This window comes from Felis catus, chromosome A1 (genome assembly GCF_018350175.1).
Source record: "Felis catus isolate Fca126 chromosome A1, F.catus_Fca126_mat1.0, whole genome shotgun sequence".
Classification (NCBI taxonomy): Eukaryota; Metazoa; Chordata; class Mammalia; order Carnivora; family Felidae; genus Felis; species Felis catus.
The window spans coordinates 239,175,213-239,187,316 of record NC_058368.1 but is presented as its reverse complement, the minus strand read 5'-3'; the positions used below and the strand labels follow the sequence as shown (position 1 = coordinate 239,187,316).

At 52.2% G+C, this 12,104-nt stretch overlaps 1 protein-coding gene across 6 annotated transcripts in view; it reads left to right on the top strand.

Annotated features, from left to right (window-relative positions):
* Positions 1-121: 121 nt before the first annotated feature.
* The window catches only part of AHRR (aryl-hydrocarbon receptor repressor), a 96,972-nt gene continuing 84,989 nt past the window's right edge, over positions 122-12,104 (top strand). For 3 of the 6 annotated variants that reach the window (XM_045039555.1, XM_045039553.1, XM_045039541.1), the window contains exon 1: positions 10,978-11,153. In XM_045039555.1, the coding sequence (XP_044895490.1) occupies positions 10,993-11,153 (161 nt within the window). In that variant the 5' untranslated portion in view covers positions 10,978-10,992. Of the gene's footprint in view, positions 2,660-10,977; positions 11,154-12,104 lie in introns of those variants that run through there. The other 3 variants (XM_045039557.1, XM_045039545.1, XM_045039550.1) reach the window with 2 other exon arrangements.

Sequence of the window (12,104 nt, the reverse complement as noted above, 5' to 3'; positions counted from 1 at the left end):
AGAGGTCCAGGACCCTTTCTGGGGCGTCCACCTGACTCTGCTAATGGAATCCAAGGAGACCACTGTCCTCTGTGACAGGAGTTAGTTTAAATTTCATAAAACTTCTTTGGACATAGAAATCCAAATTTGGTCTGGAAGCGTGTGGGTTTCTGTCACTTACAGTGATTCAGTCCTGCCCTGCGAGGATCTGTTAACTGTGGTTTTTGAACATGAAAGCGGGGTGCAGACAGCTGGGATGGTCGCCCACGTCACCTGCTGTCGGCACACGGCCATTCCCGGGGGGGCACTCATCCTGCGCCTGTCAGAGTCATCGGAGCCTGCTTTCTGCCCCTTCCCTCTAAGTGTGCTGCCCCAAGCCAGAATTTGGGGTGGGGGTTGTGAAGACATTCAGATGGGCAGTAGTGATTTATAAATGGGTCTGGGACATCAGAAGTTGGTGTCCCACAGGGGTATGTTGGGGGCTCGTGTTGGTTGAGAGGGGGCCCTTTTTGGGTTTATCTGTGGCACCAGATTGCAGAGGTCAGAACACCACTGACCACAATATGTGGGGTTGGGCTAAAGAATCTCTGGGCTCATAGACTGGCCTTGTGAGCTCAGGGTGGGTAGCAGGGTCTTTGGGATTTCTACCACTTTCCATGTTGGGTGCCTCTCCGGACATCAACATGCTCACGGTGCAGCATCAGCACACGACCCCAGGTTCTGTTTCAGTCAGCTCAGTCCTCTGACCCCAAATTCCTGACTCCAAGAGGCTTTCAGACCCATGGCCCACACATCCAGGTGTTCTCTCTCTGGGTTCTCGTAGACATCTTGGACTCCGTGTCTCCCAGCTAATAAACCCTATGCCCTCACTCCCCAGCCATGGGGTAACCTCTGCTGCCTGCCTGCCTGCCTCCCCTCCCCACACCATGGTCCCAAGACGTGCCTTATTTCTTTCTTGCCGCAGGCCTTCAAAGACCCCAGGCTTGGAGTGAGGGCGGCCTGTGTGGCTGTCTCTCAGCCTCACTGTACTCTGTCCTGTGCACATGGGAGCCCCTGTGCTCCACATGTTAGCTTTGCCCGTCCACCCACATCACCCCCTTCCCCGCACCTGGACCCCCCTCGATCTGGCCTTGGTGAGGCACCTGCCCCCAGTACACAGGTGATATTTAAGCTTCATGGAGGCCAGACAGCAGACCCCAAGAGGCCTGTTCTCTCACTCTGTTCTCAGCCACAGAGGGAACTGTAAATGTGTCATGAGTTCTGTACCCCCGATTCAGGGAAGGGAAAGAAAGGTATGCAGAATTTTACAAAGAAAAGGTCTCATTGAGGATGGGTAAGGGTCTCCTCTTCCATCGGTGCAAGGAAGGGCTGTTGCACTAATGCAAATGGTGTGGGGAAGACAAACAGTGCATGGTACAGATGCACAGGTGTGTGCTACTCAGGTATGGTGCGGATATCGTGTTTGGCGCAGATGTACTCAGGTGTGATACAGGTAAATTCAGGTGCGTGGTACAGAAGCACTCGTCTGCGGTACAGACGCTCTCAGGTGTGTGCTATAGATGCTCTCGGGTGTTTGGCCCGATGGACTCAGTCAGGTGTGTGGTACAGAAACAGATGTGGCCCCAGCCCTCCCAGTGGGAGGCAAGGGCTTGGTCAGCAGAGGCACATTGAGGAGTGGGCAGTTTGGGAGGTGGTGGTCACCGGGGACTTGGGTGGCCAGTCAAGGCTTTGGTGCGTTGGGGGTGGTGGTGGGTATGTGGCTGTGTTTCCAGAAGGCCTAGAGGCAGTGGGGCTTAAGGGGCCGGAGGTCCGCTGGGGAGTCCAGGCTACTTGAAGGGAGCAGATGGTCCTGAGGGCCCCAGCCCTGCCCAGGCCGCCCCATCAGGGTGTGCGGAAACTCCCTTCGATGCGCTGCACCCACATGGTTCCCTGCGCCGGGAGCCAAACCCAGCTCCGAGAGCCGTCATTCGGCCACACGGGGGCAGTGCAGTCACGCCAGGCAGGGACGCCTGCCCTGGATGGCTCCTCCACAGCATGACCCATCGCGTGCCCAAGGACACGCCAGCACAGAATTAACAGAAGCAGCAGAGAAACTGGAGTGAGTGGGGCTTAAGGTCTGAGGGCAGCAACACCTGTCCTGGAAAGTTGTGAACAAAGACTTAGGCAGCTTTTCACTTACTACTTTGCTTAAGCTGTGTGCCCTGGGTCCACTTAGACATGGGTGTTTGGGATGGGCAGGCAGAGCTCCCCTGGGGAAGACGGCCTCCATGAGGCCAGGTCAGCTGCCACAGCCACCCGCAATACCTGATCACTTGTCCTCTGTCCCCATGTGCCCTCCTCCCTCACCTCCCATGCCTTATTCCCTGTCCCCAGCCTGCACTCCCCTGTTCCCCCTTCCCTGGGCCCTTGATCACCTACTCTCACATACTCCCTCTCTTGCCATTTGAATGGTGTGTTGATGACCCAGCTCTTGACTTGACTTGCAGGAAGACGAAGAACCTGCTGGAGACACCGGATTCTCAGCCAGCTTTAGCCTTGGGCTCTTTGTGAAGAAAATAATCCAGGAATGGTCAGAAAGGCCTGACTTGTGGCCACGGCTATGGTCACACTAAAGTTAACCTAGCCAACTGGGAGAGCCACTTGTGTCAGTCCAGAGGAGCCTGGTCGAGGAGGAAAGCAGGTGGGGGTCTGGGGACAGAGGAGGGCCTCCGCAGGGTGGGTGAGGATTGAGGCCCCTCCTGGGGAGGGGAGGGGCTGCAGGCGAGCAGATGCGCCCTCCCTCCTGTGTTGCTGAGCAGTCCCCGTGGATCCTCCTGTCACCTGAACCCCTCAGGTCCCCCAGGCAGGGGGGCTGTCCTGCTGGGCAGCGTGGGCCCCCCTCATCCCTCACCCTCACATCACCCGACAGAGGTGGGCCCAGGAGTAACCTGGGGTCCACAGCTTCTCCATAGCATTACTCACGGTCGCACATGTGAGTAAGTGTGTGTAAGTGCGTGTATGATTGGCCAGTGTCTGACGCCCACTAGAGTAGAGGCTCCAGGTGTCTGGCCCGTGTCTGCCTCTAAAGCTGGACCATACATACCTGGTGGGTAAATGGGTAAAGCTGGGGATTCTTCCCTCTTGTGTGTATATGTGTTAAAATATATATAGCAACAAAACTTACATTTTTACAGTTTTAAGAGTACAGTTCAGTGGCATTAAGAACATTCACAGTGCTGTGCAGCCATCACTCCCATCCGTCTCCAGAACTCCTCTTTCCAAACTGAAACTTTGTCCCCATTAAACCCTAACTCCCAGCCCTGGCACCCACCATGTTACTCCACATCTATGGATTTGACTCCTCTTGGGACCTCATCTCAGTGGCAGTATTTGGCTTTTTGTGCTTGGCTTATTTAACTGAGCATCATAACTCCGAGGGTCATCCACATCATAGGTGTCAGAATTCCCTTTCTAGGCTGAATAATATTCTAGTGTTATTATGGAAATGGAATGGAAACCCCACATTTTGCACACCTATTCATGTGTTGATGGACAGGCCTGTTTCCACGTTTTGGTGGTTGAATTATGAACATTGGTACACAACTCTCTCTTAAGGTCACTGCTTTCAGTTCTTCGTCAGACGTCTGGTTATGTACCCAGAATGGTAGATTACATGGTAATTCTGTGTGGACTTGTCTGAGGAACTTCCATACCATTTTTTATAGCAGCTACCCATTTCACATTCTTCCCAGTAGTGCACAAGATTCTCATTTCTCCACGTCCTCGCCAAGAGTTGTTAATTTTTGTTAATAGTCACCCTAATGGGTGTGAGGTGACATCCCCTCTTGGTTTCCACTTGCATTTCCCTAACGATCAGTGATGTGGAGCATCTTTTCATGTGCTATTGGCTGTTCATTTGTCTTTGGAGAAATGTCAGTGTCATGAGGCTTTTCTCCTGTTTTCTTCTAAATGTTTTCTCGCTTATTTCAAATCTTAGATTGATTTTGAAATAGATGTATGGAGTTAGGTAAGGGTCTAACTTTTTTTTTTTTTTTTTTTTTTTTTTTTTTGCATGTGCCTATCCATTTTCCTTACCACCATTTGCTGGCAAGACTGTCCTTCCCCATTTAATGGTCTTTGCACCCTTGTCAAACCTCAATTGACCATGTATATGAGGGTTAATTTCTCTGTACTCTATTCTTCCATTTGTCTATACTTATCTCTTCATTGATAAAAATTGGAGACAGAGGAGGCCCATAATTTGGCCAAGGTCACATGATAAGTGGTGGTTAGGCTTCAGTTTGGACAGAGGGCACCCTAGACCATGCTCTTTCATGCATGGACATGGGGAGTGGGAGGGCACATCTGACCCTGTCCATCCTTCCCACCAGATGACACTACAGGCCAGCCAGACTGGGCTTCACCTTGTTTAAAAAAGGATCATTTCTGCTCACAATTCAGAGGGTTTTAAGATAGCAAAGTTCCTCTTGAAATTGCCTTCAAACAATACAAAGAACCAGAGAGGGAAACAAAGCTTCAGGGTCTGATGGTGCGGGAGACTCCTGGCCCCAAGTTCCAGGGAGAAGCTCCTCGTTCCTACAGAGTGCAGGATGGTACAGGAGGGCAGTGCCAGTGAAGGGGAGTGGGACGTAGGCAGGGGGACAAGGGAAGGCTTCCTGCAGGGCAAGCCCCTCTGTCCCAGCGCAGGAAGTCAGAGAAACTCACCACTTGAGAACATGTCTAATTAGGGCAGAGCCTCACTCTTGTAGGAAGCAAAGAAAGTTCACTTGACATTTGTAAAAGAAGCAACTCAGGAACCAGAAGAAACATCTTAGAACCCAATTTACAGCCAGTATCTGAGAGATGACCAAAGATACTGCATCCATTTAAAAAAGAACTATAAGCTTGGTTTGCAAACATAATTCGTTCTGGAAACATGCTTGTAATCCAAAACACTTGTATATCAAAGCAAATTTCCTCGTGAGAAATAATGGAAACTCAGATGATTTGTTCCACAACCCCAAAGCATTCATATAAAAATGATCACAATACTGTAATATACAAAATAATAAAGAAAATACAAAATAGAAAAGTAAACTAACACTTACCTTTGAAAATCTTCGTGGCTGGTGTGAGGGAAACGAGAGAGGAGGGTTATTGGAAGAACTACTTCCACTCTCACTAATGGAATCCCTATCTGTTGGCTCAGTGGAATCCTTTTCTTTTTGTGCACCTTTAACAAGGAACCTATCCAATGACACTTGCTTCTGCCTCCTTTTGAGGATTTCGCGGAAATGTGACATTGCATTGTTAAACAGATTCATTGCTCGCACTGCTACAGCCTTGTTCGCGTGGTGCTTTTCTACAGAATTTTGCACTGTTTCCCGCATTTTATACATCTCCTTGATCTCATTTGAAGCGAGGGATTCCTCGGCCTTTTTCTCCTCCTCCCCTGCAGACGAGATCTCCCCCATAACCTCTAGCTCTTGCTCGCGATGCAGATTCATCAGTTCGTTGGTGGTCGGCTCCTGGCCATGCTCCTCCACCGGTTCCTGAATGTCGTCCTCATTCACCTCCAGTCCCCTGGTCTTCCCCAAGGACACAGTTTCATCGACAACTGGCGGCTGCTGTTCATGAGCAAGCCCCTCTAAGTCAGGTCCAAGAATGTACCCAGGCCACGGGTTTCTCCAAGCAGAACTGAGGGTTCTCTCAGTGCCCCCATCCCAGGCTTTATCGATGATCTTGGGGCAATTCACAGTGTGGAAATGATTTTTCCAAAACTCTCGGACGGTGAGGTTTGTTCCTTCAGTCACATGAAGCATCGCTGAATAGTGCTTTGGTGTAAAGCCTTTTAAAGTTTGAAATGACTTGCTGATCCATGGGCTGGAGGACTGGAGTGGTGTTGGGAGGAAGGAATTTGACCTTAATGAACTCAAATTCCTCCAGTAAGTTGTCCTCAAAGCCTGGAGGCTAAGCTGCGGCATTACCCATAACCAGCAAGGCTTTGGGTGGTAGATTCTTTTCTTTTTTTTTTAATTTTATTTTTTATTTTTTAAAATTTACATCCAAATTAGTTAGCATATAGTGCAACAATGATTTCAGGAGTAGATTCCTTAGTGCCCCTTACCCATTTAGCCCATCCCCCCCCCCCACGACCCCTCCAGTAACCCTGTTTGTTCTCCATATTCAGAGTCTCTTATGTTTTGTCCCCCTCCCTGTTTTTATATTATTTTTGTTTCCCTTCTCTTATGTTCATCTGTTTTTTCTCTTAAAGTCCTCATATGAGGGAAGTCATATGATTTTTGTCTTTCTCTGATTAATTTCACTTAGCCTAATACCCTCCAGTTCCATCCACGTGGTTGCAAATGGCAAGATTTCATTCTTTTTTTTTTTAATTTTTTAATGTTTATTTATTTTTGAAAGAGAGCAAGAGAGAGTGGGGGACGGGTAGTGAGAGAGGGAGGCACGGAATCCGAAGCAGGCTCCAGGCTCTGAGCTGTCAGCACAGAGCCCAATGCGGGGCTCGAATTCATGAACTGCAAGGTCATGACCTGAGCCAAAGTCGGACGCTCAACCGACTGAGCCACCCAGGCGCCCCAAGATTTCATTCTTTTTGATTGCCAAGCAGTACTCCACTGTGTATATCTACCACATCTTCTTTATCCATTCATCCATCGATGGACATTTGGGCTCTTTCCATACTTTGGCTCTTGTCGATAGTGCTGCTATAAACATGGGGGTGCATGTGTCCCTTCAAAACAGCACACCTGGATCCCGTGGATAAATGCCTAGTAGTGCCATTGCTGGGTCATAGGGTAGTTCTATTTTTAGTTTTTTGAGGGACCTCCATACTTACTGTTTTCCAGAGTGGCTGTACCAGCTTGCATTCCCAGGTGGATTCTTTTCTAAAAGGTATTTCTTCACTGCCGGACCAAAGACCTCATTGATCCACTCAATGAACAAGATACGTGTGTCCCAAGCCTTGCTGTTGGACCCACACATGGCATTTAACTGGCTCTTCTGCACCTTGCATTTCCTGAAGGCTCGTAGATTCTCGGAATGATACACGAGCGGGGCTTGACTTTGAAATCCCCACTTGCACCAGCACAAAACAAGAGGGTGAGACGGTCTTTCACGGGCCTGTGACCGGGCACTGCATTGTCTTCTTCTGTAATGTACATCCTCTTTGGTATCTCTTTCCAAAACAGCCCCGTCGCATCACAGTTAAAAACTTGCTCCGGCAGGTAACACTCAGAAGCCATGAGCTTCTGGAACTCGGTAGCAAACACCTCCGCTGCCTTAGCATCTGAACTCGTAGCCTCTCTGTGCCTCACAACACTATGGATGCCACTTCTCTTAAAGTTATCAAAGCATCCCCTGCTTGCTTTGAAGCCGCCTTCGTTTTCTGTTGACGTACCTGGCAGTTTACTTACGAGGTCGGTGTACAAGGCCTTTGCCTTCTCGCAGATAAAGTTCTCGTTCACAGTGTCACCTGCTGGTCGCTTCTCATTTACCCAAACCAGAAGCAACTTTTCTACATCTTCCAGAACATGTGGCCGTGGCTTTGGTGTTCTCATAACTCCTTTTGCTGCATTTGGCTCCCTTATTTGTTCTTTCTTCTTTAGTATCGTGCAAATGGTCAATGTAGACTTCTTATAAAATCTTGCAGTTTCAGCCAATCACATACCTCGTTCGTATGTCTCGATTTCCTTCTTCCACTGTAATCATCTCCCACCACCTTTCTTTTCAGCCTTTCCCTGTGTGGGGCCATTGTGTATGTTCACACAGATGTTGACTACGGCATTAATAACCTCCTGTCATAGACTGCATGTAATGGAACTGGCAATGAGGCAGCAGAGGAGAGGGTCTATGTCTGCAGGCAGCCTGACCTAGAATGAAGCAAAGCATTCCTAGGCTCACTCTTGTCTGGAAAAGCAAAGGACTGTCCACGGGTGCTTTGAAGTGACAAAAATACACCAGTGCCGGTTGTGGGCACCTTCCAATGTTCTGAAAAATCACTGATTTCTGCCAAACACTGTGGCCTGAGACTGCACATGGGAGACAGGCATCCACAATCCCGTTGAGAAAGAGAGGGAACAATTGGCTCGGCTGCGATGTGATGTGGCGTTCGGTGTCACGTACTCCTCATATCTGAAGACTTGTTCATTTATCAAGTTAAAACTTACTAGATATGTTTGTTCTTCTTGCAGAACACTTACAGAATAAGTTACTTGCAATCCAAGGTTTTACTGAAATTCTATAAGAAAGAAAACAAAATGAGAAATCTTAGAGGTTAAAAATAGACTATCTGGAAGGGAAAAGGCTGAAGAACAGGGAAAAAAAAAAAAAAACTAGGGAGGAAAATTTCAAAACAAAAATGGGGCCATTTTCCAGAACTAAAGGAGGTAGGGCTACTTTGGAAGGACACTCCAGATGGACAAGGCCATGCTTAAGAGCATCAGAGCCCAGGGACAAGGAGACCCTTACTGTCTCAGAGGAAGACAGGTGACCCTGAGACTTGAAGGGACTGGCCGCACGGCAGGGACAGCACAAGGGAAGGTTGTGTCCACTTTGAATTCTGCTACTTGCTGTAAAGACAGAGTTTTCAAGACCTTTTCCTCCCGCGTTCCTTTAACTAGGACACTCCTAGAAGACACGTTCCAGGAAGCTGAGTGAACAGACCAAGAGGAAGGGCTGGAATTTGGGAAATAACTGGCATGAGGACAAGTCGAAAGGAGCCAGGATGAGGGGTGATGGCAGAGCTGCCCACGTGGAGCGTGATCCGACTCACGGACTCTGCGGAAGGCGCATTTTCAGAGCTGCTGAAGGATGTGGAGGACAGTTGCTTCAAAGAAAACCAAGCAAATGAGTCATGTTCAGTTAGGGCTGGGGGGGGGGGGTTGGGAGTGGGGAGAGGCTGTACAAGAAAGGAAATAAATTACAGTAAATATGTCAGGAAATAAACTGTGGTAAATTGGCCCTCTTCTCCCCTCCCCCGTCCTCTTTTCTGTCCCCATAGTGGGTGGTTCTCAGCTCTGGGGCTGCAGCCAGGTACAAGGTGGATGAGAGTTCCTGCACCTTCCCCCAAATCCCAATGCCAGGTGGTGAGGGACACAGGGGTGGCTTCTGCCTCCAGAGGTAACTTGGCACTGAGGGAAGTGAGGCCAGGCCAGGACGAGCTGGGAAGAGCCTCGCAGCAGAGGGAATAGCACCTGTGAAGGCCGATGGGGGAAGGCCGATGATGCAGGCAAGGTGATTGGCAGAGCCTGGATGGTCTTTGCTGTGGGCTCTTCACAAGTGTGGACTGCTTGGGAGTGGGTGGCTTATGCCCACCAAGGGCAGTCTCCGGGGAGGAGGGGGAGCTGGACACTGGTTTTCCTCTGCACCGGGGGCCGTGCAGCATCACCAGTGCTGGTCCCATCCTGGGAAGTGGCAGTGAGGTGTTCCTCATGGTGTGGGAACAGCGAGGCTAAAAGGGAGCCCCGGGGGTGTGGAGCTGTTGTCTTCCCAGGTGGGGGAGTGCCAGCTCTTACTACAAAGGTCCAAACTGGGAGAGGGTCCCGCAATTGTCCTGGACCCACCTGACTTCTGCCAAGATGTGCCCTCCCCCTCCCTGGAAATCATACACATGTGTGCTTATTGAATAACAACCAAAAAAAAAAAAAAAAAAGTACTACATGCTTCCTGCAAAAATGTTCAGGAATTGTAGAAATTAAAAGAAAATTACAGTTCACCTGTAACCTCAGTTTTTCTCTGTGCACAATGCATGTTACAATTGTTGGATCAAAGTGCAACTACTGCGTTTAGCTACTTAGAAATACGATATATCGCAATAGAGCTGCAAGTTTACCTGTCACCCGCGGTAATTTCAGGTGTGCACCAGGAAAGGAGCGGGGAGAGCAGACGGACAGTGGTGGCCTTGGTATGGAGTGGGTCTTCTGAGGGCACAGGAACAGGCTGCTCCCCTGCGGGTATCTGGAGAAGAGCATTTCTGCGAGGGGACAGCGAAGGCACGGGTTCTGAGGCTCACATTCAGAGCACAGCAGTGAGTCTACGAAGGGAAGGACTTTGGGAGCGTGTGGGGAGTTGGGATTTTGCTCAGAGCCTGGTGGGGCCTAGAGAAATACCTTTGGCTGCAGCTGTGGGGCTGGACGGGGAGCCTCTACTGGACTAGATGTGGCAAAGCGGTGGGGCTGGGGTGAGGGGTGGGTCCTGGAGACCACCCAGGCACTAGACTTGGGATGGGGCCAGGTGAGGACGGTAGCATCGGAGCGCGCTGGGGTCTCTGGTGTCCCCTCAGACGCTGGGCAGAGACCACAGGATGTGAGGCCGGGCTCCTGGAGGGTGTGGGGGTGGTGCAAAGTCAGGACGCCTGGTGGAGCAGGGGAGGGGGCCACAGACCTTCAGGGTGGACGAGAAGGAGCCGCCCGCCCCGTGGCCCAGGGAGGAGGGGGAGGGGGAGATAGGCGCCTGCAGAGTGCGGGTGAGCTGAGCAGAGCCCCAGCCTGGTGGGTTCTGGACTGGGACATCCGCAAACGACCTGGCCGTTCGTTCCTGGAAAGTTCAGGGCGAACGTATTATTTTAATATTTTATAGTTTGTAAAACTTAAGAAAAAAATGTTTATTGATTTTAAGAGCGAGAGAGAGAGGGAGAGAATCCAATCAGCGTGGAGTCCATGCCCGGCTCAAACGCCCCAGCTTTGGGATGGTGACCTGAGCTGAAATCCGGAGTCTCACACTTGCCCCACCGAGCCGCCCAGGCGCCCCTACAGTTCATAAAACTTTTTAGTCCTTTTGATTCTTCGCCATTACCGCAGGACCGAGGCCGCAGGAGGGGGGGGGCAGGGGAGGGGAGCCTGGGCCCCCCTTCTCTGCAGCGCAGGTGCCGGCTCTGCCTCCGAGGGAGCAGGTGGGTGGGGACGCGTGACTGGGGGCGGTGAGTAGAGTCTGGGGCTCCCGCGGGGAGCACAGGGGCCTCGAAGGGCACAGGGCACCCCTGAGCGGACGGAGTCCTGGACAGACCTCGGGGACGCGATGCGCGCGCGCGCCCCCTGCCGCCTCCCGGGTCGGCTGGGCCGCGGGGCGGGGCGGGGCGGCTCGCGTGCCGGGGTGGGGCCGTCCTTCCGCAGCCGCGGCCGCTGCGGGTCCCCGGGATGCGAGCGCCGGCAGCCGCGCCACCAGAGCTCCCGGCCCGGGTAAGTGCGCAGGGGCGCGCCCCGCTGGCCCCGCTGGCCCCGCTCTGCCCTCCTGCCGCCCCATCCTCGCCGCCGTGGGCCGTGGGGTCCGACCGGCCACTTCTTAACTGAAAATGGAAACGGGACGTTTGAGGGAAGCCGACCCTCTGCCCCTGCTCGTGGCCCCTGCTCGTGGCCCCTCGGTCCCCCCGCCCCCGCAAGCTGTGGATCGAAGCTCCTGCCTGTGACCCACCGCCTTGGGGCCGGGTGGGGGGCTAATTGCCCTTTGCTCTCGGTCCAGTTTCTTTGAGTAGCTCTTTTGGGCAGATGCTGGCAGGGGGCTTCGCCCTGCCCCCCCCCCAGCCCTCCCCAGGGCGGCGACCTGCCCCCCCCCAGCCCTCCCCAGGGCGGCGAGTGGAGGAGGCCGGAGGTGGGGGTCCTTGGAGCTGGGGCGGCGCAGCTTGACGCCCTCCTTCCGGGCGGGAGCACCAGCCTTGGTGCTCACACTTGGGAAGAGCGGAAGGGCCCGTGTTCCAGGAATTCGCTCGGTTTCGGTTAGCGGCACCAAGAAAGGTTTTTTCCCCAAAAGTCTTAATTCGAGTGGTCAAAAATCCCAGACTGTGGGCCCAGCACAGACCATCAGGGACCTCCCGACCCTGTTGTTCCCACTGTGACTCCAGTTGGACAAGGGGCCACCCTCAGGGGCAGGTGAGGGGTCAGGGTCGGAGGTCAGAGGCCTTGGGCAGCTCTGTTCTTGGGTCCTCCCTCCTCTGTGTCCAGGGGCTGGGGCTGGAGGCATCTTCCCCTTTTGGAATTGCCCAGTGGGCCTTCAGCTTTGGCTGCCCCAGGTATCTCATGGGGGGTGGGGGGAAGCCCCTACTTACGCATGGCCTCTGTTTGACCAGCCGTAGCTAGTCCTTGAGGGGCTTGATGCAAAAGGGGGTGCTTAAGTGTGTGCCTGGGACATCTGTC